This window comes from Falco rusticolus, chromosome 13, assembly GCF_015220075.1.
Source record: "Falco rusticolus isolate bFalRus1 chromosome 13, bFalRus1.pri, whole genome shotgun sequence".
Taxonomy (NCBI): Eukaryota; Metazoa; Chordata; class Aves; order Falconiformes; family Falconidae; genus Falco; species Falco rusticolus.
This window is the reverse complement of record NC_051199.1, coordinates 13,496,365-13,520,139: the sequence shown is the minus strand read 5'-3', so window position 1 is coordinate 13,520,139 and position 23,775 is coordinate 13,496,365. Positions and strand designations below refer to the sequence as shown.

General features: G+C 40.9%; 1 protein-coding gene across 3 annotated transcripts in view; it reads left to right on the top strand.

Annotated features, from left to right (window-relative positions):
- SLC9A9 (solute carrier family 9 member A9) overlaps positions 1-10,069 on the top strand; it is a 211,426-nt gene extending 201,357 nt beyond the window's left edge. For all 3 annotated transcript variants that reach the window (XM_037406813.1, XM_037406812.1, XM_037406814.1), the window contains exons 15-16: positions 6,657-6,762; positions 7,275-10,069. In XM_037406813.1, the coding sequence (XP_037262710.1) occupies positions 6,657-6,762; positions 7,275-7,478 (310 nt within the window). In that variant the 3' untranslated portion in view covers positions 7,479-10,069. The remainder of the gene's footprint in view (positions 1-6,656; positions 6,763-7,274) is intronic.
- Positions 10,070-23,775: the final 13,706 nt, after the last annotated feature.

Below are 23,775 nucleotides of genomic sequence, written 5' to 3'. Positions count from 1 at the left end.
TAGATGCATTTAATATAGTATTTCCTATTTATGAAATAGGATGCCTTTCATACACTCATAATTTCCTTGGTATGGAGGATGTCACGTTTGCTTTCTTGTATTTTGCCTCAGGGCTTCCATTCCCTTACATCCTGAAGTGAGATTAATTTCACCAAACTTTAAATACTTGATTATTAGCTAACTAAGTTTAATCTTGTTGTTCAGACTCTTATAGTCAATAAAGGGAAATAAACTCATCCTGGTTTCAATTCATCCCAATTAACTCCAGCATTGCAGGATGAGACTAACTGCCCTGGGATTTGGCTATTTCTCTTTACTGATGAAAAAGGAAGACTGGTAGATTAGATTTCATTCAGATACCCTACTATAAGGTGTCTGAAGATAGGTGAACATAGGGGAAATGAATCCTATCAATGATATCAACTTTGCATCAGACATTTTTGAGAAAAGTCAATGCATGTCATCAATGCTGATGTCACTAACACAACACAGTCTTATATCTTCGTTGTGTGTGTAGTTGACTTAGGCATCTCTCTTGTTTTTTTAGTTGTTGTTTGGGGAGGAGCAGGGTTTGTTAGGTGGAGGGTCATTTCCATGTTGTTATACAACTGATGTCAGGGAGGTTTTTTTGGTCTTCTCTTTAGCTGCCTCACAGTCTTCATCTTCCAAAGATCTTTCTAATGTTAATTTGTCTAACATTAGCGCCTGTTCATATATTTGTTTCAAACCTTACTTGAGTATTCTTCTAACTTTTTGTGTGCCCTACCCCTTCTATTTTCCAAAGGAGCTACATTACCCGCTCAATTATATAAGCAGGTTTCCATTTATGTCTCAGATTTTTTCTTTGCACAGAGATGTTATGTTTAGGATATAACAGGCTTCAAATAACTTGAGTAAGATGTTTCAATTTTCCTCTGCACTCCAGCAAGCTCATGACTATAAGCCCATGATCTACAAATATCCCAGACATTTTACTCAGTGCATACTAGAGAACAGCCACTTCTCAGTCTGCAGCTACTTACACATAAAAACACCTGACTAAGAACAATTCTATTAATTCCCTCCATTTTGCCCTCATCTCTGCAATGCTTCCAGTTTCAAAATTGAAAGCAGTAAATTTTTAGCCATGTTCTGCATAAAAACTAAAGTTAATTCTTTGGGTCTGACACTACGTCTGGTTCTAGAATTTGAGAGTCAGACTTTCCTTAAGGATGCATTGAACTAGTTTTTGTTCCCACTGATTTTCATCCACCCCCCCTGCTCTCAGACATGAGTAAGACAGAATGAATCTTTAAAATAAATAGAGACTTGATCATTTGACTTTACAGGACTACAGTATGATTCCGTTTATACTCAGTTATTTAGTATTTTAAGTTACAACAGTAGTGGGATCTGTTTTTTTAAACTACTCCATAAAAAGAGAAGAAAAAGTCACAAAGAACTAGAGCAGACTTTATTAGTAACAGCTATACGTTGAAATATCATTTATATCAGATTTAGTAACTCCTTCTCAACCTAATCTGCACTCTGAAGAAAGCTATCTTTACATGTCAAGTCACTGTAGATCTCATGGGCTTTTCAAAAACATATCTGTTATTCTAACAATTAAATCTAATATAACCATACCCTGCACTTCTCAACCAGCCTACACTGATAACTCCTTATCCTCTGAAGAAAATTCCACAGTACATGAGAAAACATCATCCTTTTTTGCAGGAGGAGACAGCCCTCTATAAAATCCTCTCCTTTGGGTCATTTTAATCTGCTGTGCATGCACTAAAGACCTGGAGATGTCTCTGCGCCTCACCAGCCCAGTCATGCGCACAGGCTGTACGATAAAGTAGCCAAATAATCTCAGCTCAGCTGTTAGCAGGAGTCAGCCACGTGCAGAATTTAGCCAGATTCATGTTTCACGGTTTGACCGCTCCCACTCAAACACTACCAAGATGGAAATATTTGCTCTTTAGGTTATCACATAGCTAATAGCAAAATCGTGTTCTCCAAAAAAAAAAAAAAAACCACCAACACACACACGCGCAAAACACCTTACCAAGGAACAAAACATCTTTTGTCCTTACTACAGAAAATAGATTGAACAGTGACAACTTTTCTTTTTGATACCTTTCTTACGTATGTTTCTTCATAAGTACAAAAGTGGTATGCAACTCCTGACATAAGTAATTTACAAACTCAGACTTCAATAAAAATATTCATGAAAGGGACGCTTTAAAATAAAAGACTGCAAACCTCAAGAAATCTTACTAACATTGTGCAAAGGATGGATTCTGGGAGTGGTGACATTTACCTCTAGGGACTTATGCCTACAGCAGAAGTATAGCACCTAGCAATAGAATATTAAACAACATACTTTTAACAAATGTGTATTTATAGCACAGTTTGAGACAGAAAAACGGTCTCCGAACAAATCACTATACGTAATTTTGACTACTATCTTGAGAATTCCTGTACAAAGGAGCTTTATAATAGGAAATATTATAGTGCGAGCATATTTGCCTTTCGGGAGGATGGGATTAACTTGAATTACAGAGCCCCCATTCTGCAATGAGGCAGAAGGCAAACCACCTTCTGGGCCAAACGCAGGGCTTCACAGAGCTGAAGCAGAGGTGCAATACATATTTCTAAACTGGGGCCACAACTTCTGCTGGAGAGAGGGTGGGGGAGGGTTGGCTGTTTGTTTTGGGGTTTGTTGTTGTGTGGTTGGTTCCGCAACCCACACCCCCAACCTGCAAGTTATTCTTCTCTCACTATTATGCCTTTCAGCAAAGCCATAGTTGGACTAGGACTCAAACTAAAGAAAAAAGTAAACCTCCTTTAAGTCCGAGTGAAAGCAACCACATAATTATTTTCCCCTATTTGAACACAATAACACTATATTGACAAAAAGATATAGGTACATTCTACCAACATTCTCAAAATTTGTTAAATTGATACATTCTGTCCAAAATATGGTCATTTGACACTTACTGGCTGAAAGAACAGAAATTTTAAGATTCTGATTTTTCATCCTGATACCATGCAAAAATTATTCTGAAATCACAGATTTTTCTGCATAATGGAAATCTTAATTATTCTGCAATATGGCTACTGGCAGTACTGTTTCTCATCAAGATTACTGGAGACTTCTCACTTAAGAAGTCTGGTTCAGGTTACCTGTATTTTTGTGAAACAGTAGCTATATTGTAGGAGGAAAATTTCCATAATAGATGTTTCAGGCATAATGTTTTGGGGGAAAAATAAAATACACACAAATTCATGGTTCTTTTCCTGCTAAATCATCGTGTGATAGTTTTTAAGTGCAGTGTACTTACAGCAAAGGCCTCATATTCCACCCTGGAAATGCTTTTTGCCATTTATTTGAAACGCCAGCCTAAACTAGATCACACTGTGAAAACCCTATTTGAATTGCTCAGCCTCATCAGCCTCAGCAAACCACCTGCCTGTGGTTCAGCTTTAGGCTACACTGCTCAGACACTTGCCCACTGGCTTGTCTGCAGTGGCATCTGCCTTCTGTGCCGATTGCTGCGCAGCACCGAAGAGGACATCATACCAGTCAAACTCAGAAGAGACAGAGGCTGAACCAGGAAGGAGTAAACAGATTTATATGTCAAGTCTGCTGTCACCGAGACAGGGAGGGAGGGAATAGTGCCTGGCTAGTGGCGAGGGAAGACTGGAACTGCCTGGGCAAGGGGATGTTCAAATAGCAACAAAGGGAACCAGGGTAAACATTTCTGGGCACGTGAACTGACAGTGGAAGCCTGGAGATGTATGAATCAATGGAAAAACTGGTATTTGATTATGATTAAGGCACGTTCATGTGCCAGCACTGTGTACGAATTAAAATTCTATGCATATGCATACACAGGCATCCTGAATTCAGTTTGCCAATTTAGAAATTACCACCTTCACAATATCAATAATGTTCTTTAACAGAGTATGTTGTATCGTGTAGAATCTGAGGCATGCAGGTGAACTGTTCTCCCCACGGAGGGCTGAAGTGCAAATCTAGAAGTGGGTTGATCAATACAAAGTTTTCCTGCTAGCTTTTCCCTATCCCTGAATTAGGCAGGCATGAGTTTGGTTCAACAGTAATTTCAGAGTTGTGCTAAGAGCTTTACACTTAGTTTCTTCCGATTTTTAAAGCAGCCCTAGTGATTTCTCCATGGAGATGCAACCAGAACAGCTAAAGCATAAGACTTCTTGCCAGGCCTAAAGTGCTATGGACCCCTGTGTGATATACTTTTGAAATGCCAGCACTGCACATGGATTAGAATTCCTCTTTCATGCTACACTGAACAATGTGATTATGTCTGTAATACTATAAAGCAACTGTGTCAACAATAAAGAGGAAACATTTATGGCATAGGTTATTAAAACAAGAAAAAATAGGCCAGTGCAATTTAAGTTCCTTTAGTGGGTCAAATAATAATAGTTAAAGAACAAAGAGATAATTTATTACAGTATCAGAAGCCTCATGACAAGCACCAGAAAATAGTCTTCACTTTAAACTGCATCTCAAAAGGCTTCAAAACAGAAGCATGGGTGATACACAATGAACATATTAGAGCAAATGCAAAAGGGAGAGGAATTAGAGGATCTGTTGCATCCCAAAATGAAGCAACCACTCTACTTAAGAACATCAGTGTACACACAGAGCAACCAGTTAAATGCACCAGACAAGACTCGATGCTAAAAGTGGTAGTGACTCAAAAGACTAAAGACTACTGTAGCAGCAGAGTAGATTGCCCATTTCAGCATGTACCGCTTATTGTTATCAGATGCGATGCTGGCCTTGCTGCAAACATGGGAGGAAAACTGAACTCAAATTTTACTCAGAGATATAAAAGCTCATTATAAAGTTATAAGGCTGCTTAGAAGTAAGGCCTAGCTCGGAGATCATCAGATTAAGGAGGAAATTTAGAATAATATTAATCTTCAGTTTCTTATACTGAAAGAAAACAAAACAACAGAGCAGACAGAACTCAGCATAATCAAATGCAACTTCCATTACAAGCCTGTATTTTTCATGCTAGGTCTGACAATTTAGTTCAAAAAAATTCAAGTCATTTGTCAAAGCCAATATTTTCAAAGATTAAAACACTAGAATTAGGCTCCTACTTCCATTTTTGACCTTTTAATTAGGTGTTTCTGAAGTGCTGAAAACAACTCTAATTGACAGCTTTCAAACATTGGTTTTTAATAGTAGTTCTTAACTGCTTGGCACTTTGGAGTTTCCAAATAAGGTCAGGAGCACATCAGAAAAGCATTGTTTCGTTTCACTTTACTCTTAAAAAAGCAAGAGGAGGTAAAGTTTCTCTACACAATTTGATCTCAGACATCCAAACACTATAGAACAACTTCATGGCTGTAGTATATGAGACTGTAAAGTTATTTAGCCTTTCAATCTGTAACCAAGGTTAGGATGTTTTACGTAAGTTTCTTCAGAATACTGAATTTGAACTTTGTGTTTAAAGCAGTGATACCATAAACAACCAATAAAGAAAGGAAAGGAGACACTGGAATAGTTAGGTTTAAGACCCACTGTTACTCACTCAGTATTTCTACAATATTGCTGCAGAGCTCAAATCACTACTCTGTTTTATACTTGTTCCTTTCTTCTGTAAGAAGGCAAAGAGCGAGGGAGAGAGCGCAAGCAAAGCAAAAGACAGGAGCAGGGGAGAGAAAGTGGGACGCCAATCAATAAAGCAAATTTTCCCTGGCAGCAAAAATAGCTGACAGACCTGCTTCCCAGAGAGCACTGAAAATTACTTTGCGAGTAAAAGTAGCAAAGAAGATAAGCCAACTTGAGGGACTCATGGGAGAGCAGTTATTGACAGATACAAGGAGGATATAATTGCTCAAGATGAGCAGGTTTTTCTTTTTTCTCAATAGAGCACTTCTGCATGAAAAGATTGGAAAGACAGGTGCAAGACAATAGCATAAAGCCTGTTCCTAACTTACTTACATCAATGCTCCTTTATACAAAATTATGTATGAAGTGCAAAACAAATACCTTGAATGCTGAAAATAAAGTATTACAGGGAAAAAACTTACATACACTCCCAGTGATGAAGAAACTTAATGCTTGATGAAATTTGATTAAATGTACTTTGTCTATTGAAGAAATGCACTGATTTTACAAAAGGCTGAATATACATGTTTAAGAAAACATTCACTACTGTTCTTACATAACAGTAAGTTATGTAGCTGATGTAATTGCATCTTAAATTGTTTCCTGTTAAAATTGCATAAGAGATCACACTTACAGCAAACAGTCGATAAGAATAGTAAACAGGATAACCTAGTAGACATTTCCTCTCTTCCAGCTCCTACTGTATTGAGGCATCCCAGGACACATCCCCTTCAGCCATTCTGGTACTCTTCAAGACAGACTTTGAGCATTAAGTGTTTGGGGTTTTGTTTGGGGTGGGAGTTTGGGTTTTTGTTATTCCCGAAAAATGCTAGACAAGGCTGAAGACAGGTGAATGTATACAGTAACACGTGGGTAAAGAGATGGGATTTTTTTTATGTTTCCACCTAGATGATTCCCTTATGCTTTAAAATGGAATTTCTTCATTTAATAGAAGCATTTTAGTGTCAATGTCTGCATGAGCAATATTCTTTAACAAAATTCACAGATACCTGAAACCTATCTTAACCCACACTGGTCCACCTCTCACAACAACATTACCTGAATGGTGTCATCCTGTTGCCAGGATTCTGACCAGCCCCAGTGCATATGGCGTAAGTACCTCACTTGGTTAATTGTATTTAAGTTTTAACCCAAAACCTGCCATACTCAATGAAACACTTAGGTAAAGTCCCTTTTCAGAAGCTAAGGCTAAGGACTACACAGTTTCTTCAGGGTTGTGGAGAAAATGTCCCAGAAGGTGCAGCAGTACCTTTCCAAGAATGGCTACTAATACTGTGAGCTTCAAATATGAATGACATTTTCTAAATAATTCAGCCAGATGCTGAAAGTACTGGCTACCCATCAGTGATATTTAAGCAGTGAAGTTACCATAAAGATCTGAAGGGTAGGTTATGTTTCTCAACTCTGCTTGAGAGCAGAACATGGTAAGCAGCTATTTGCTTTAATCAACATGTTAAATTAAAACCTGAAAAAAATAAGCAAATAAGGAAATAAAATGAAAGTGGAATTGTGTCAGACTTGTTCTTAGTTTAAGCTTTAACAAAAATCCTCCTCACCAGTCCCCCCTTCCCTTCCTCTGATTTTTTTCTTTGTTTGAATACAGGATCAACTGAAGGATGACGACACAGATTATATCATAAATAACGATGAATTGACTGAAAACTATGAAACATCTGCTCACATACCAGTGCCAGCACAGGACAGAACAGGCTCCACCCAGGCTACAGGCAAGGAAGATATTAATGAAGGAGACCTAGGATTAGGAGGGTACAAACTCCAGTTTAAACACATCGCAGGTCAACCCTAGATTAATTCATTGGCATGAACAGCTTAAAGTTAATCACAAGAAATAAGACTAAGACAAAGAAACAAAAGATACTCTTACGTGAGCATGACTCTAAAATACCTACTAAGCACAAAAATCAAAGAAAACTTAGATTTTACCAACTAAATGCCTTCTCCCCCCAGGAAAGAGCTCACCAACAATATGCAGGTTTTCTGACTGCAGCAGTTTTTAATAAAAAGATGTGGCACTGTCAGCCCACTGTAAAGCCATTACAATCACATGTTGTCTCAATGGTACTTGACTGTACCACACTCCTCACATGTCTGCAGGCCTTTGAATGTTGCTTATAGTCTTTAGTCAGCTAGAATGGAGAGAAATAGTTTGCTAATACATTCATGCTCACATGATGACATCACTTCTTACGCAGCTGGTCCTGAACGGATCACTACTGCTCCAGTAGCTATTACAACTAAGGAATAAGCAAAAGATTTTTTCTGAGCATGATCTAAAAATACTTAAAACATGCAGTGCAGCACCTCAGTCTTGATAGATCAAGCTCCTTTGTGCTCACAGTATAGACTTTTCCCGACAACCAGCTTAACGCTTGCTTTCTACATGCACCTTATAGCTTAGTCCATACAGGGTTACCCCAGGCTGCCCCAAACTGAATGTTGATAGGAGACACTGAAGTCTATGAAACCAGCAACAGACCTGCTTTTATGGCTGCACTGAATAGGCACAACCACTATTTAAATAACAATTACTCCACAAGGTTTTGTTACAGCTTTGCAGCACACAGAGCTTACATGCTAGGAAAAGTTTTGTTGTTTTGCAAGATTCTTCTGGATGTATGCTTTAAGAAGTCTACTGTTTCATTTTTTTTGTTGTTCAAGGAAAGTGAGTAATTTCTAATCAAATACTTCTGCAAAGTTGCTATATCTTAAGACTGGCTGCTCCAAGGATAAATTTGTCCATCTAATTATACTGGGCACTCAGTATCATACTAGTGATGAGGACAGTGGTGATTAGATATAAAAAACAAGAGGAGAGCTTAGGTATGAAATGTTAATTTTGCCTGCATAAACACAGTAACTGGATAAACAACTGATCAACCATACATACATCTAGCTGCCATATACTATTATCAAGCATTTCATATTATCAAGCATATCAGCTTTTGCGCATATCAGCTAAGTAGGGCGAATACAGGGATAGAGCCAGGCTTCTGTTGTTAGAGCATGTGCCTTTTCTTACTGCAGAAGTTTCAACTAACTGTGCATGACAGTGTTCCTACTAAGAAAGTTAAAACCATGAGGCATTTTTAAATCAGGTGATTCTTAATACACAAAGACAATAAGCAAACAAGAATTTTTTGATCTCTAAAGAATAAAAAAAATCACGCTATCTCCATGAATGATCATAAAGCTGAATAGGTCTTGATTTCACCACAGATGGAAACTGAAATAGAAACTTAATATAATCAAGTTTTAGTCATTCTCTTCCAGGCTAATTAATTTCTGGTTAAATGTGATTCTAGAACAGCTGTTTTAAACAAATTTGAACACTGGCATTCTATATGCTTTTATGAAAGATCAGAAGCTTAAACGGGCATTTTATTTTCCCCTAAACACTAATCAAGGAACTTCAAAGGATCTTAATCCCCATGTGGTTTAAAACAAGTAATATTCAGGCACGATAACAAGTTCCGAGGAGAACTAATGAATTCCCAGCTCCCTGCTTTGCCTTGTTTAGCTGCATGAGGTGGGAAAAAGATGTGCAGCAGGTTGCAAGAGAGGATGGAGAATGAATAGGGAGGTCAAGTTTCATGGCCTAGTCCTGTGCACCCCACAGCATACGGTGGGAGACAGCACGGATAACAGGAGGCAGGATAAGCAGGTACAGAGAGACACACTGCAGTAAGGTGAATGTGTGGCACCACAGTGGGAAGATATTATCATAGATGGGTGCTAACACAGTCCAGCTTTCAGTACACAGAGTTTCTGATTTCAATCTTCAGAAGTATTGAGTGCATGTCACCCGGCTTCTTAAGCTCCTTGGGAAGCACATATCCCAGTCCTTAGATTATAGTGCAAATCAATAAACTGCTGCAGTATTATGAAGATGCAAAGCTGTTTTTCCACAACTGCTACATGAACTGGAAATGACAGGCTCTTCACCAATGATTCTGCTTAGATTCTACTCAAATGCATCCTGCAGCATACTCTACAGGGGTTTTACCAATTTATTTATTATGCCTGTCCAAATTTCTCAAAGTTGTGCAGCGTGATAAATTGAGAGCTCTGGGCTCTGAAATTCTCTGTTTATCAAAAAAAAAAAAAAAAGTCTGTAGTGAATACTCCTCACACTGTTCTACCTGGATGCCTTAAAGGACTACTTTACTTAGTAAAGAAAGTCATCCCTTGCAGCAGAAGTGTGCATACTTCACAGGTCAGATTTTTTATGCTAAGCAGCAGTCCTCACAGGATGAGTACTTATCCTCCAAGACCACGCTTGGCAACCAAAGTGTCACTCGCTTTTAGGAAAATCAGTAAACCCAGCTGCAAGCAAACCTGAAATTTCTACTTGGCAATAAAATTCTCAATTATGTTACACTATTCTGCCTTGCCATTTCTTAATTTGAAGATGTTCTTTTCATGACAAGCAGATCAAAAGAGTTAAAACAATATTAGAATAGATGATATATTTGTATTCGAGGAGAAATTACCATCAACTAGTAATTCTGCATGAGTGTTTAAACAGGGTAATGGATGTTAAGAGAGGCCTTTAATGTTAATTTACAGTTCATACGCTGGAGATTTGAGCTACTCAATATCACACAATGTTTGACTGAACATACACGTCACTTGTGATAAATGTGAAGCTATCCTTCCTATCTGAGTTAATCTAATAAAACACCGCTTGGAAAATGAAATGTAAAATATATTGTCAAAACGTAGTTACTGCAAACTCAGGATGAAGGCCAAAGTGTTAGGAAAGATGGAAACCTGCAATATCACAGTAATAACTGAAATTTCATACTGAACTGCAGAGAACATTTACCTAAAGGTTGGAAGCAGCAAAATGAATCCTGGCTACACAGCAGAGCCAGTCCAAAAAGACACTGTAGCAACATTAAAGAGCCCCATGATATCACCATGACGTCTCTTGCAGTGGGCAACAACACATGCCAGCATCACATACTTCCAGTAGCACATGAGATATCAAGTCCCATGGGCAGCACCTGAGCCATCCAGTCCTGCCACAACATACCAGATGTTGTGACCTGCCAGCAGCCAAGGACCAACAGAGTCCCACCAGTGGCAGCCATCAACCTCTACCAGCAGCAGACCAGACATCAAGTGCCACCAGGGGCTGACAGGACAACAAGTTCCAGCAGCAGCTACGGAGGCCTCCAGGCATGAGCCAGCAGTGCTGGGAGCTGCCAGGATCTCCTCGTGGGGAGACACCTGCCCCATCTGCTTGGGTGCCCTCAAAGGCCCCACTGGATCTGTGATGGCATGCATTCTGCCACGCTTGCATCCAGCTCTGGGCTGCACTAAAGTCACTGTCACCCGCCCACTCTGCCAGGGGCCTATCATGGCCATCTGTCACCTGCAGGTAGAGGATGACCATGACAGAGTGGCCCATCATAATCATGACCGCTTCCATGCTCATGCAGGGCCACAGCAACAGTAGGAGCAGCAGCAGCTGCAGAGCCCTAGAGGTTCCCAGCACTGGAGACTCTGCTGAGCATGGGGAGCGCAGACACACCCCCAGACCCTGCCAGCACACCTAGAGTCTGTCCAGGCAGTGGGACAGAGATGGCAGCTGGCCCCATCTGCCACCAGACGCCACCCAAGATCTATTACAGCTGCAAACAGTGGGGATTGATCTCTGGAGTTCTTTTTTCTAATACGTGTCCAAAGAAGGGCAAAGCTGATGAAGGGTCCAGAGCACAAGTCTTATTAGGAGCCGCTGAGGGAACTGGGGTTACTTAGCCTGGGGAAGAGGAGGCTTGGGGGGACATTACTGTGCTCTACAGCTACCTTAAAGGAGGTTGTAGGTCTCTTCTCCCAGATAAGAACCAACAGGACAAGAGGAAGTGGCCTCAAGTTACACCAAGGGAAGTTTACATTGGATATTAAGAAAAATGTCTTCACTGAAAGGGTGTTCAAGCATTGGAACAGGCTGCCCAGGGAAGTGGCGGAGTCACCATCCTTGGAGATGTTCAAAAGACATGTAGATGTGGTGCATAGGGACATGGGTTGGTGATGGACATGGCAGTCCTGGGTTAACGGTTGGACCTGATGATCTTAAAGATCTTTACCAACCTAAATGACTCTATGGTTCTAGAAATATCATGTTTTTTGTTAACTTTGACAGAGAAGTGCAGCATTTAGTAACCCCACTGAAAGCAGGGCCCATTGGAAGCAGACATTTATATTGCTGCACTAAAAGCTCAAACTTTTCCATAGTAACCACATCAATGCTATCATCGGTGAACTGATTAACCCTGTGCATTACTTAAGCTGTTAAACTAATTGCATTGAAGCTGTGAGAGCAGTTCATACCCTTTCCACCTAGCAACTTACATGCCTTGCTGAGCTGAGGATAGTATGCACAATAGGTCTTTCCTTCCTTTTGAAAGCTGTTCTGTATTTTGCTATCAGCCATCAAGTAATACTGAGCCTGTAACATCCTGTTTGCTGTGTACGTTTGGGTACAACATGAACACAGTGATATACTTTAGTATCTTAGATGCACGTGAGCATTGCACATGTGCTTTCAGAATTCTTTTTTCCACAAGAACTGAGAATTCTTGGGATACAAATATTAATTATGGACTTCAGAGAACAACGTATCTTAAATACTTGATTCAGAGATTGGAAACTACTCTTTCTAAAAACAAAGTTCTTTTTCCCCTATTCCTTCCAGCAAAATAGAAAATAGCCCTTTTCAACATCTTAAAGCAAACCAGTTCTGAGCATTTTAAGTAACACAAGCAAGCTCATCTCTGGCAATATAATCCCAACAGACATGAGTTCTGTTCAGTGAACTGTAAAAGACTTGACAACATTTTTATTTTATAAACAGTCTTTCAGAACTTGAAAATTCTCCAGCTGATCCAGATTTCCACAGCCTTAGTCCCAATACCAGTCAGTTTTCAGATCATGAAATCCCCCTGCTTCCTTTAGCTCAATTATTAGTTTTCATGGTAGATATTACTGTTCAGGAGAGTTAAACATTTGAATATGTTTTTCCTTGAATACTGGCTTGTTTGGTTTTTGTGGGCTTTTTTTTTTTTACATCATGATCACATACTGGTGTGCAAGTTTCTGAGCAGTACGAAAGAAAGCTTTGTCAGCCAATGTAGTACTTGTCTTTATTTGTCTCTTTCAAATGATTGAAGGAATGTGCCTAGTGCAACAACAGACAACAGACAAGTGAATACCCCCACCAACAGCCTAGCGTGCAAATCACATTTCCAGATCTAAAACAATCTACTGGACACTCTGGCATGTGTTAAGAAGCACAAACAAAGTCTTCAAAAAGCAGAAGAAAGTATCTGTCACCTCCATGCTGCAAATCAATGGCTCATACTTGTCTTTCCCATATGAAAAGCACAAGGACTTTCCTACAGTTAACTTAAGGTGTGTCAAGTCTCCCACCTCCGACTTTGGCTCTGTTCCCAACAGCCCCTTGGCACCATCAGCACGGGCACACTGCAGCTACACTGCTAAAAAAGCCACCAGCCAAGATAGTCTCATACTTCCATGGAAGCCCACAGAAAAAAACCACAGTACTCATGTTTCTAATTACACCCTGCCAGCTATCCCACTGTTAACCACCACACTGACTTCCTCCCACACCAGCCCACCCCGGCTCTGGACAGTCTTCCCTCTTGCACACCAGAGGAGACAGTGAGTGCTGCACAAGATCTGCTGCATGATGTGTTACAGGAATGATTCGGCTCAAATAAATCTTTTATCGCTAGTGTCAGAGCAGAGGCAACATTTTCCCCACCTAATTAATTCAGTCACTGGTCAACATCATTCCCCTACAAAAATCAAATCCGAGGTATGGAAGAACAAGTATTGTTTCAGGCCTCAGAGTATCCCAAATCCAAGCAAGTCAAAATTAACATCATCCTTCTGAGGCAGGGCTGGAAATTGTGGTGCCAGCAACAGTAGGGAACACCCAGGAGTGTTTTCCAGCTACAGTTCTACATCATTCTTTACCACATAGCTGGCTGCTTCTGGTGTGCTACAGCAAAGGCAGATGGACATAAAGAAAATACTGGTACTTTATTCAATAAGGATTTGAAACTAGAGAGTCCTAAACACTGAAAGTAATAACCTTATGCCATGATATTAGACATTATGCAGTCCTAGGACAAGGTATACATAAGCAAGTCGAAATAGGATAATATCCCATAAGCATAGTGAGATCTCTTATTCCAGAGGTACAGTACCTTCTAAATATAACCCAGTACTTTAGAATACATGCCTGACTGGAAATGAAAATATAGAAGAGAGAAAAGGAAATGAATACATGAATGATCAAAGGAGGAAAGGGGGAACGGGGGGGGGGAGAATCAGTGCCAAAGATATTCAAATTGAAAAAGATTAGAAAGATATTCATAGCAACTGCAGACTAAAACCCAAATTAAGTATTTGCCAGTAGTGAGAAACAGAATTAGCTTGAAGCACACTTCTAAAAACTTTGCTAGAGCTGTATCCCTGACACTACTACCGCACTGTAAAATGTAAAAACTTGGACTTTCCACAGACCTAAAGGGAACCACCACTGCTAGCTGAAGGTTGACCAAATTTAAAGAAAATGAAGAAAAAGGACCCCAGGTGAAAGGCTAATCCTTCAACAGCACTGTTAGCAAAGCAATAAAAGCAACACAAGCCTGATATTTGCAGAAGTGTGGAAAAACAACTGAAGATATAAGTTCTTCAGCCTTCCTAATTTCATCTCTACCTCCTTCACCAGCTATTCATTTCTTTCACCAAGTTTTCTTTCACCTTCCCTGGTTGACCTTTAAGATGGAACTTTACTTCCCCCACCCCTTGGCCTAGCAAAATTTGATGAAGTCCTTATCCTCCTCCACACAACATCCACAGCCAACAACTTTAATAGTTCTTCAAAAAAGAAGCCAATATGATGCAAGAGTGCATGAACTATATAACTTGCACCCAAAGTAGAGCTCACACCCGAAGACAGGTGGGTCAAACACATGGCAATATCCTTTAGGCACTTCAGTATGGCTAGTGAAGTTAAGAGCAAGCACTCATATTTTTACTACAGGAACCAACAAGAGCAAAAACCCTTAAGCAAGGCTACAGAAACCATTCTCAGGGAGGGAGACATGAACACAGTTTCGGAACCAGTCAGCAATGTCATATGAGTAATCTGTCTGCACATTCTCTGTAGTAAGGATGATGCAGTTTAGTCTCCAAAAGCTAGGGCACACTAACTTACATGCACTGCTGGGGGGTGCCAGCACACAGAAAATAACTGAGTAGCACCGATATACACACCCTAAATCCAAACCGCTGCCTTCTCCCCGTTGTGCATACTCCCACAGCCTGGGGCAGCTCCTGGAGGGAAGGCTCTCTCACCATAGGGGAGCTCACATCTATCTGCAACAAACCAAGCAGAGGTTTCCGGCTGGCTGGCAGAGTAGGGAGAGTGGTGTTGTGCTCTTACTGTTTCATGGTCTGGGCACGTTTGCCTCCTGGTACTCAGAGAGCCCTGCTGCTGGTGTTGATTTGAGAAATGACTGAAGCACATTTTCTGATAGAAGCTAATGTGAAGTGGGCACTTGAGACAAGTACTCTAGTTTCTGCTGAATGAACCATCAAGGCCTATGCAAAAAAAAAAATAAAAAAAGCTACACACACACTCCTGTTTAACCTTTTTGTTTAATACAAAGATCTGTCTGCAAACACTGAGAGCCTGATATTTACAGGCCTAGACACCAGTAATGGAGAATATGCCATGGATGCTCAGACTTCCTAAATCTGGCTCAGAACAAACATCCTCCCCGCTCTGCGCGAGCATCCCCACCCCCCACCTTCCCCCATATGCCAGCATGAGGCAGGGCTTCGCACTGACCTGGTTCATTGGAGAATGCAATGGTCTATTCCTAAACTGAAGTTTTAAAGCACTGGAAGAAGACTTCAGTATACAAGCAGGAACACAGATGCAGATTCCCTGATGCTTAGTTACTGTACTTTCAGATGCCCTTGGAGGATAACTGTAAGCCACCTTTGCCAACAATTAACTTTCACTTAAATAAAATAAAAAAAACCCCGCACACCACTTAAGGAGCATTGTTTGCAGCTAAACTTCCCAAGGAATAAAACTTATAGCCATTTTACAGAAGTTTTTGCCTTCTGTACATACAACTATAAAGTCATTTGGAATATTTCTTTATGCTCATGCAAGATCCACAGTGAACAAACGGTGACATAGTCCATTCCATTAATATACAATCCAAATGTATCTGCATGAACAAAGCAATAATAATATACTTTAAGTTGGTTTTGTGTCCCACCTTAATCAAAAGTCTGAGAAGAACTTGGTTTATTCCACAGACACTTGGCACCATTTTCTGAAACCACTTAAACCCTGGTTAACAAGGTTTATTAAAGAAAAACAGACACAGATCCACTGGTGCTCTTAGAAATAGCCACTACTCACCAATTTAATGTGTCTCTTTGAAAGATGTAGAAATTAACATATCATGAGTATTATCTGAATGACCTCAAAGACTTTTATTAGGTGCTTTTCTTAAAAGAATTTTCAACAGTGTGCAATGAGAGTAAGGAAGACCACTACAATAATCAGTTCTGTCCTTAAGGCTTTCCAGATGATTTCTAGATTTATCAATGAAGTCTCGTTCCTTAGAAGGTTATTTTGGTATCCCTCAATCTGCTGCACTAACCACCATACTAAGTGGGTGACCTGAGCCAGCAAACAGTCTGCAATCATGCTGCTGCAGCCTTGATGATTGGGGCAGGAATGATCCAGATGCTGTCAGCAGCACACAGCCTCCCCTTCACCACTTTCCCCTTCATTTCCTACAGGAAACTGATCGAGGATAGGTTGGAGCAGCTTATAACAGCTCCCAGTTTATCTTCGCTAATGTCATTCGTTTGTTTGGGTTTTTTTAGAAGTCCAAGGTTGTCCAAAGGTTTGCTTCATGTTAAACCCTAATATGATTTTTGAGAGAGAGCCTAAATTTCAGCTCCTAAAATTCACAGGCTCATTATTAAATAATCCAGTTTTTAGAAGTGATGAATACCCAGCAACTCACACTGAAACCTATTGCAGCCTTAAAGTCGCGCTGAAATTAGCCCATAGGAAGTGTCAACACACCCACTGTTCCCAGTGGGGCTTGCAAGACAGAAGTGCAGCATGAAATGCACCTTACTCTGACCAGCACAATAAGCTCCCTGCTCCAAGAACAAAACTATTCCATTGCAGTGTGACTGTTACTGCATAAGGAATAATTCAGAGAGTTAAACAGAAGTGACCCCCTTCAGGCCACAGTTGTTGGATTTAGTGGGAGTGTCTCCCTCTTTTTCCTTCCCCCCACCCCCCTTTTTTTGTTTGTTTTAAGTTAAGGCTTAAGAACCAGGCTAAGACCTGGGCAAGCCTGAGGAGTGCTGACCTCATCTTTTGTTCAGCCTCTCAGCCAAGGCCATGTGGAGCAGTCTGCATGACTTCTAAGGAAAGCCAGGATTCGCGTGAAAGCCCAGCATGTGTTGCAGCTTATTTTTCCATGGCTGCTCCAGCATATGCCTTCTGTGCTATTTGGTCTCGTGCACATAACAGCCTTAGCTGATGGAGATTCTCAGAAATTTCCTGTACAGAAAAATGCCGCTTCAGGACGTGGTAGTGCAAGGCTAGAGATGTGGTTGTTAGAGTTAAGCAATGCCTGAAGCTCTTGGATTCTTTATGGTTTTAATATCCAGGATTTACTCATGTTGAAAGCCCTAGTTGGGACACAGCTTTTTTAGACAAAGCTTTCACCATCTGTTCCTCCAAATTCTGAAAGCATGAACAGAATATTCTCCACAAGCATCTACAAACACAGATGAGCTCTGCAATTTATATTGGGATATACTACATACAGGGAAAACTGTTCATAAGATCTATGAGGTTTCTCTCCTTCAGGCATAAATTGAGGATTGAAGCTCTAATGCTTTAATTTTGCACCATAGTGAAATAATTCTCTGGTTTACGTGAATTTGCCATCATGCAGCTCTGCAGTATTAAATGGAGGCCCAAACCTTCTGAAACTAAGAAGGCTTATAAGATTTTCTAATGAAAGATTAACTGGCCAACTTCACTAACACATCACCTACCTTTTCACAGCCCTTACAACAAGGTTTTGTATTATCTAGAAATTAATATCACCAAATAACTGGCAAGTTAAACTACAGCTATGATATAATTTAAACTGTTTCAAGCCATAGCTGCATGAAGAAAACACATGAATAACTACCTCTCTGAAAGTACAGCTCCTGATTTTTTGGCCTATTTCCACCTACCTGACAAATCATACCGCAAACTCTACCCTAGTTTCCCAGACATTATAGGCACCAGTTGCCTGTAACTGTGCTGGGGGGATAAAGCATTGGAGCTTCCCTAGAGCAGGCTTCTGTGAAGGCCTCTCCAAAGGATGACCTAGTCCACACCAGCTCCCAAGGGTGCAGGAGCCTGATCAGACCCTGCCCACACCTGCACGGACAACAGCCATCCCAGGCAGACAAGAAACACATCCTTCCCACTCTCCTCCCGCAGAGGCTTCTATTTCCATAGTTTCCTCCAAGGTAAACTGGTTTGACAAGAAGCCACCACCACCGAGGACTGGAGAAACAATTTGACTATTCCCAGCACTTATCCCCAGCGCCTGTCACAGTGTTATGCTGATGCTTCCCTGCAGATGGCAAACTGTCCTCCTGCACTGGCCCACTCTCCCTCTTGCCCCCTTCAGAAGGGGCAGATATGCCTCAAAATCTTTGAAAAACGCTATACATGCAAGAAGGTGAAGGTCAGCAAGCATCACCCCTTTGAAGGTATCCATAAACCCTCGTGCCCTCAAAATCAGTCATGTCCTTTTGTTCTCCTCTAAATACAAAACATTCTTCCTTGTCTCAAAAATGCAGACAACTGGTAAAGCCAGTGCAAGAGTTTACAGGAACAAGTCAGTCTTCTGGTCTGACATGCATTGATGGTCCATTTTCTGCACCTTGTTACTTCATTTCCCCTTGGACAGTCTTAACCTTTACTGTTCCATAAACTACAGAATTCATCGCAACTCAAGCGTAGTTAAATTAGCTCTCATTGTTGCAGGGCACTTGCTATAGAACTGATCAAAACCACTGCTCAGTTGTTTTGCCTTAGAAAAAGCACCTTTACATTTAAAAAAAAAACAAAAAAAACCACTGCACAATACTGCACTGATTTCACTAAAAGCTCCACGGAACACAAGCCAACATTAATCATTTTGATTGCTGCTCTGTTTTGGTTAAAGTTTTGCACATTTATATCCTTGCTGGATTAAATATTAACATAGAGGAATATTATTTGACATTGTAAACTATACCCAAATTCAAAACTAAATTTTAGATTAAAATTATGAAACAATAGTGGTTCAGGTCCTCCTAAGAAGTTTCACATTTTCATTTGAGTTCAGAAGAGGGAAAAGATTTCATATACAAGGATTTTCTTCCCCAACCCCCAGGGTTAGCATTATAGAACCTGCTTAAGAGTCTTTCTAGGCTCCTTCCAGTCCCAGAGCCCAACTGCTACAGCCAACAGCCCCGCCGGGGACATAGGACATGCACAGGGCTTCCCAGATAAGAAAGGAGAAGTATCTCTCTGCTCCAGCAGTGACAGGGTAGTAAAGAATGTCATTTATCACATGAACTCCAGCGCTCTCAAACCAGCTCACTTCCTCTCTTTTCTGGCTCCCTGTCGGCTTCACCCAAATAAACTCCATCCCACAACAATAATCTTTTTCCATGACAAGGCCCCAAAACCCCCAGAGGTTTAAATGGGAACATGACGACAAAGCCAGGAAACTCACACTAGTTAAAGGAAGGACAACTGTCTATTAATAATATTCATGGGCAAAAGCATCTGTTAAAGTGGAGTTAAGCCTGAAATTAAGATTATGTTAAAAAAAAAAATTGTGAATACAATAAGAGAAATTTCTTGCATAAATTTTCAGTATGAATTAAACACCCAGCTGCACATAGCTGGCAGACTTCTGTTAAAAATAAAATAGTCATTCATATAAGCTGTCTATTTGGAAACACATTGATTTTATCCCTTTACAGAGAAAATGGAGACGTTTTCAAGCATCACATCTCTATGTCAAAATGAAACCTGTGCAATAGGAATCATACATTTGGGAGAACTCTGCAGTTTCCCTGGGTTTGCAAAGCTGGGTTTTGGGGTTGGTTGGTTTTTTTTTTTGGTTTGGTGCTTTGTTTAAGAAAAGTCCCAGGGAAAGGGAATGCATATAATAAGGAAATTCTTACAGAAAGGAAAAAAACCTTTTTTGAAGAGACAAAGTATATGAATCCTGTCCCAAGTAAAATCACTGCTGCTGGTATAAAATCCGGACTTCTACTTTTAGAAGAAAACACTTTAATTTCCTTCCAAGATTTTTTTCCTTGGTCTTCAATTTGATAATATTTCCAAACTAAAAGTTTAGTTTCAAACCAAACAGTGGTTTGAAAATCTAGATCTGTTATTACTCAAGAGAAAGCTAAGAGGGTAAAATAACTGAGAAACATCAATTTCCCACTTTTATGCATTTTTTTTCCATTTTAGATGTAGTACAGCAATGAAGAAATGTTAAAGCTTGAAATGGCATTGAGTTTCAGGGAGGCAAAAGGAACTAACACAGGCATTTCTAACACTTCGAGAGGAGGTTCCCACCAGCACTGGGTCCTGAGTACCAGAGAAGGAGAAAGAGCTGTAGCACTTGCAGACTGCAGCTCTGCCTGCCCAGCATGCCAGCAGTGGGAAGTTCACCCATCTGCCACCAGAGCTGGGCCACCCAGGACCTAGGCAGCCTTCTCCCACCTTTATTTCCAGTGTTGACGAGACAGATGTTGCTGGCAATGTTCACAACAGGCCTGTGACACATCTGTTTTAATAAGCCCGTTTCTCAGATGCAGGCAAAGTGGGTATGCTTCACCTTCGGAAAGGGGAAGGTTATAGGGACCCAGTGCAATCTTAATTTCAGATCTACCTGCTTAAATCTTGATCTGTGCACAAGTCCAGCTGCAGATTTATCAATATGTGCAAAAAAAGCTTTATCCTAACTGAGAAGATAGTCGCAGCAGACTGTTCTTGTGCTAAGAAAGGGACTTGCCACATGCAGTGGCAATTGCCTTGTAAATGCTTCCCTTTTTGTGGTGGTGTTTTTCCCCGTCTTGCATCAGTGGCTTGAATTCAAGTAGGTTTTACAGCAACCCAAGGAACTGAACAGAGAGACAGTGCAGCCAATTTCTCTAACACACTGCCAGGACTATTGGCTTATCTGAGAGAATATATCCTTCTGACTAGGAAGTTGGTTTGCTTTTTTTTTAAAAAAAAAAAAAAGAAACAAAACACACTTTTTTATTTTGAAGGATGGGGACCACTTGGACTTCAGGAATTTCAAAACTCAGAAGGCAAGTATCAAATAATTCCATTGATCTTTGAACTTAAAGGGGATACCCTCAAAAATAGCCTGTCTGCCTTTCGCCTTAAAGCACCACCTCCCCTTGCATCTGGTGGGCAGGTGAATAAACGGAGTCTCCTCTTCCCCTTATTTTGGAAATAGGAAGTTTACCATGACAGACATCCCAGCCACATGCCAATGTGCATTCATCTAGTCTTGCCAGTGCTGCCAAGCAACCCAGCCACGGGGAAGGCTGTGCCTACCCTTAGCTGAACCCAATCATGCTGCAGTACAGGGAATCAAAGCTGGAAGGGAGCCTTTGGAGTCACTTTTTTTGCTGAACCAGAAGATGAACCCAAAGTCAGTACCCCAAGGAGTAGGAGGACAAGGGACTTCAAGGCACTGTTGTTACACAGCTGAGAATTTAGTAAGAGCAGTTAAAAGGAGAACATTTCCGAGGTAGGGTTTATTCACTGATATTTTCTTGCCCACTGAACTGTTATTACTGAGAACATGCAGTTTAGTGCATTCCTGCTCTGTTTCCTGGCCTTCAGCAAGGTGGGGGACGGGGTGGGGGGTGATGAGGAGCAGGTCACTAATCGTCTTGAATGGCCTCTTGAATGGGATACTATCCACTGCTGGGGGTTTGGTTTGCTTTTTGGTTTTGTGTGGGTTTTTTAATCCCCTTCTATCCCCTCACTGCACTCAAAAAAATTAATGAAAGTGCACAACTTGAATTAATCTAGTCTTACTTCAACGAAGCATCAAATTGTGTTTGCCAGAAGCAGTAATGTGCAAATCAGCAACCATTAGGAAACTGAGGGGCCCCATTTACTCCAGCAAAACTGTGTTGGTTTGCCCCTGTTGTGTGACAAGCTGCAGACGGGGTGTGGAGTCTGTCTTCAGACAGATAGGCATTATGGTGGGTTTACATTAGGACTAGCAGCGAGCTGAGACTGAACATTGCAAATAAAAGCTGACCCATCTGTGAGGAGCAGACTGCATCAGGGGCTGCTTGTTATTCCCCTTGCAAAAATTCTGTGCACAAGATGACAGTCACGCTTTGAGCAGAACAGGCCCTGTGCTACCAGTCCTGGGAGGAGCAAGTCCCTACCCCAGGAATCAAGCCCTAAATAGTCTCTACCCCAATTTGAATGTGTTGGGAATCACAGTTTGGGTCTCCTATTGCAACTGTGGTTTTGACTACTTCCCTTATCTCTGTAGCCTTGTTTCTACCACAAGGCAAGGTACCTCATCACTAGTCTAAGACTCCAGATATCCTCTAGCTACTTCAGCTTTCCAGTGTCAGAGGGGAATATACTAACATTAAAAATCAAAATTAATTATTTCACAGCTAGTCAGTAGCTTTTCAGGCTGTTTCTTAAACCTGAAGCCACAGATGCCTACATATATCCATAGCTTGGAAAGCACTACATTGCTCATGCTGGGAAGCACAGTAATGACTCAAGTCTCTGCCATGCATACCAGCACTGAGCACAAAGCACATAAAGAAAACATCTTCAGTATCACTGAAAGTGCAGATCTCGGACCTTCATGCTATCCCCCAGCTACTGCCAAGACCAGTGGCTACACAGCTCAGCATTTCAGCTTTCCCGCTTTTAAAAGAGCCAGTTGCTGGCTTGCTCTGCCTCTTCCTCAAAATGTGCCAATGGCACATAGGCTCCACTTAAAAACAGCTTCATGACATAAAAGCCTAAATCTTTATTCCCTTATTTTCAGTCTGTTGTTCCCAGCGTATTGTTCATTGTCATGAAAATGAAGCTTCTTTCTTCTTGGCATTTATAGCCTTCAAAACCCTGAAGACTTCAATGTTCTCACAGAAAATTAGTTTACTTTTCCTGCTTTTTGAAATGGACTTAGCCAAGTTCACCTAAGCTAGGAAACAGACTGGAGCATAAACCAAAGAATGCCTCTCTCTCTACTTCCACTTTAAAAGTGAAATTTTAAGTAGGGAAGTGGTACTTTCAGCCATTACATGTTCACAGGCTTGGATAAAGCAATGGACATAAATCTCATTCAGAACGACCTACATTTTTGTTGCTGAAGCTGACCCTCTGCATGAATACACTTCTGACATTTTTTCAGAAAGAGGGACAGGCACCTTTTCTGTCACAACTAACCAGGAAATCATGATTCCTGGTGATCTAAATGATAGACAGCATAGTGTCCCCTGACCTCATAGTACTACAGGATCAAGTCAGGAGAAGCCGAGTACTGCTTAGCTTTAGCTGTTGCCAAAGAACTAAGAATTGAAAGCGTTATGAACTGTAAATAAAACAGAACAGCACTACCATATGAGCTTTGCACAGTCTTTCCAACTGCTTCCCTTCCCTGCCCCAGTGAAGAGATGCACATAACCTGACTGAACATTTTCATTTGTTCAGCAAGGCTGCTGGCTGTTTCCACACCTCCAGACAAAGGGCTGATTATTTCTCCTCATTTTAATGACTACTCCTATAGGCAGGTAGGCTGCCATCTATCTCTCTCATCACTGCCTTTCCATTTCACAAAAAAGAAAGATACCTCCCTGTGGCACTGTGGGGAACACAGAGCCCTTTGCTCCATCTGCAGTACCTGCCTGGCAAAAAAGGCCAGGGC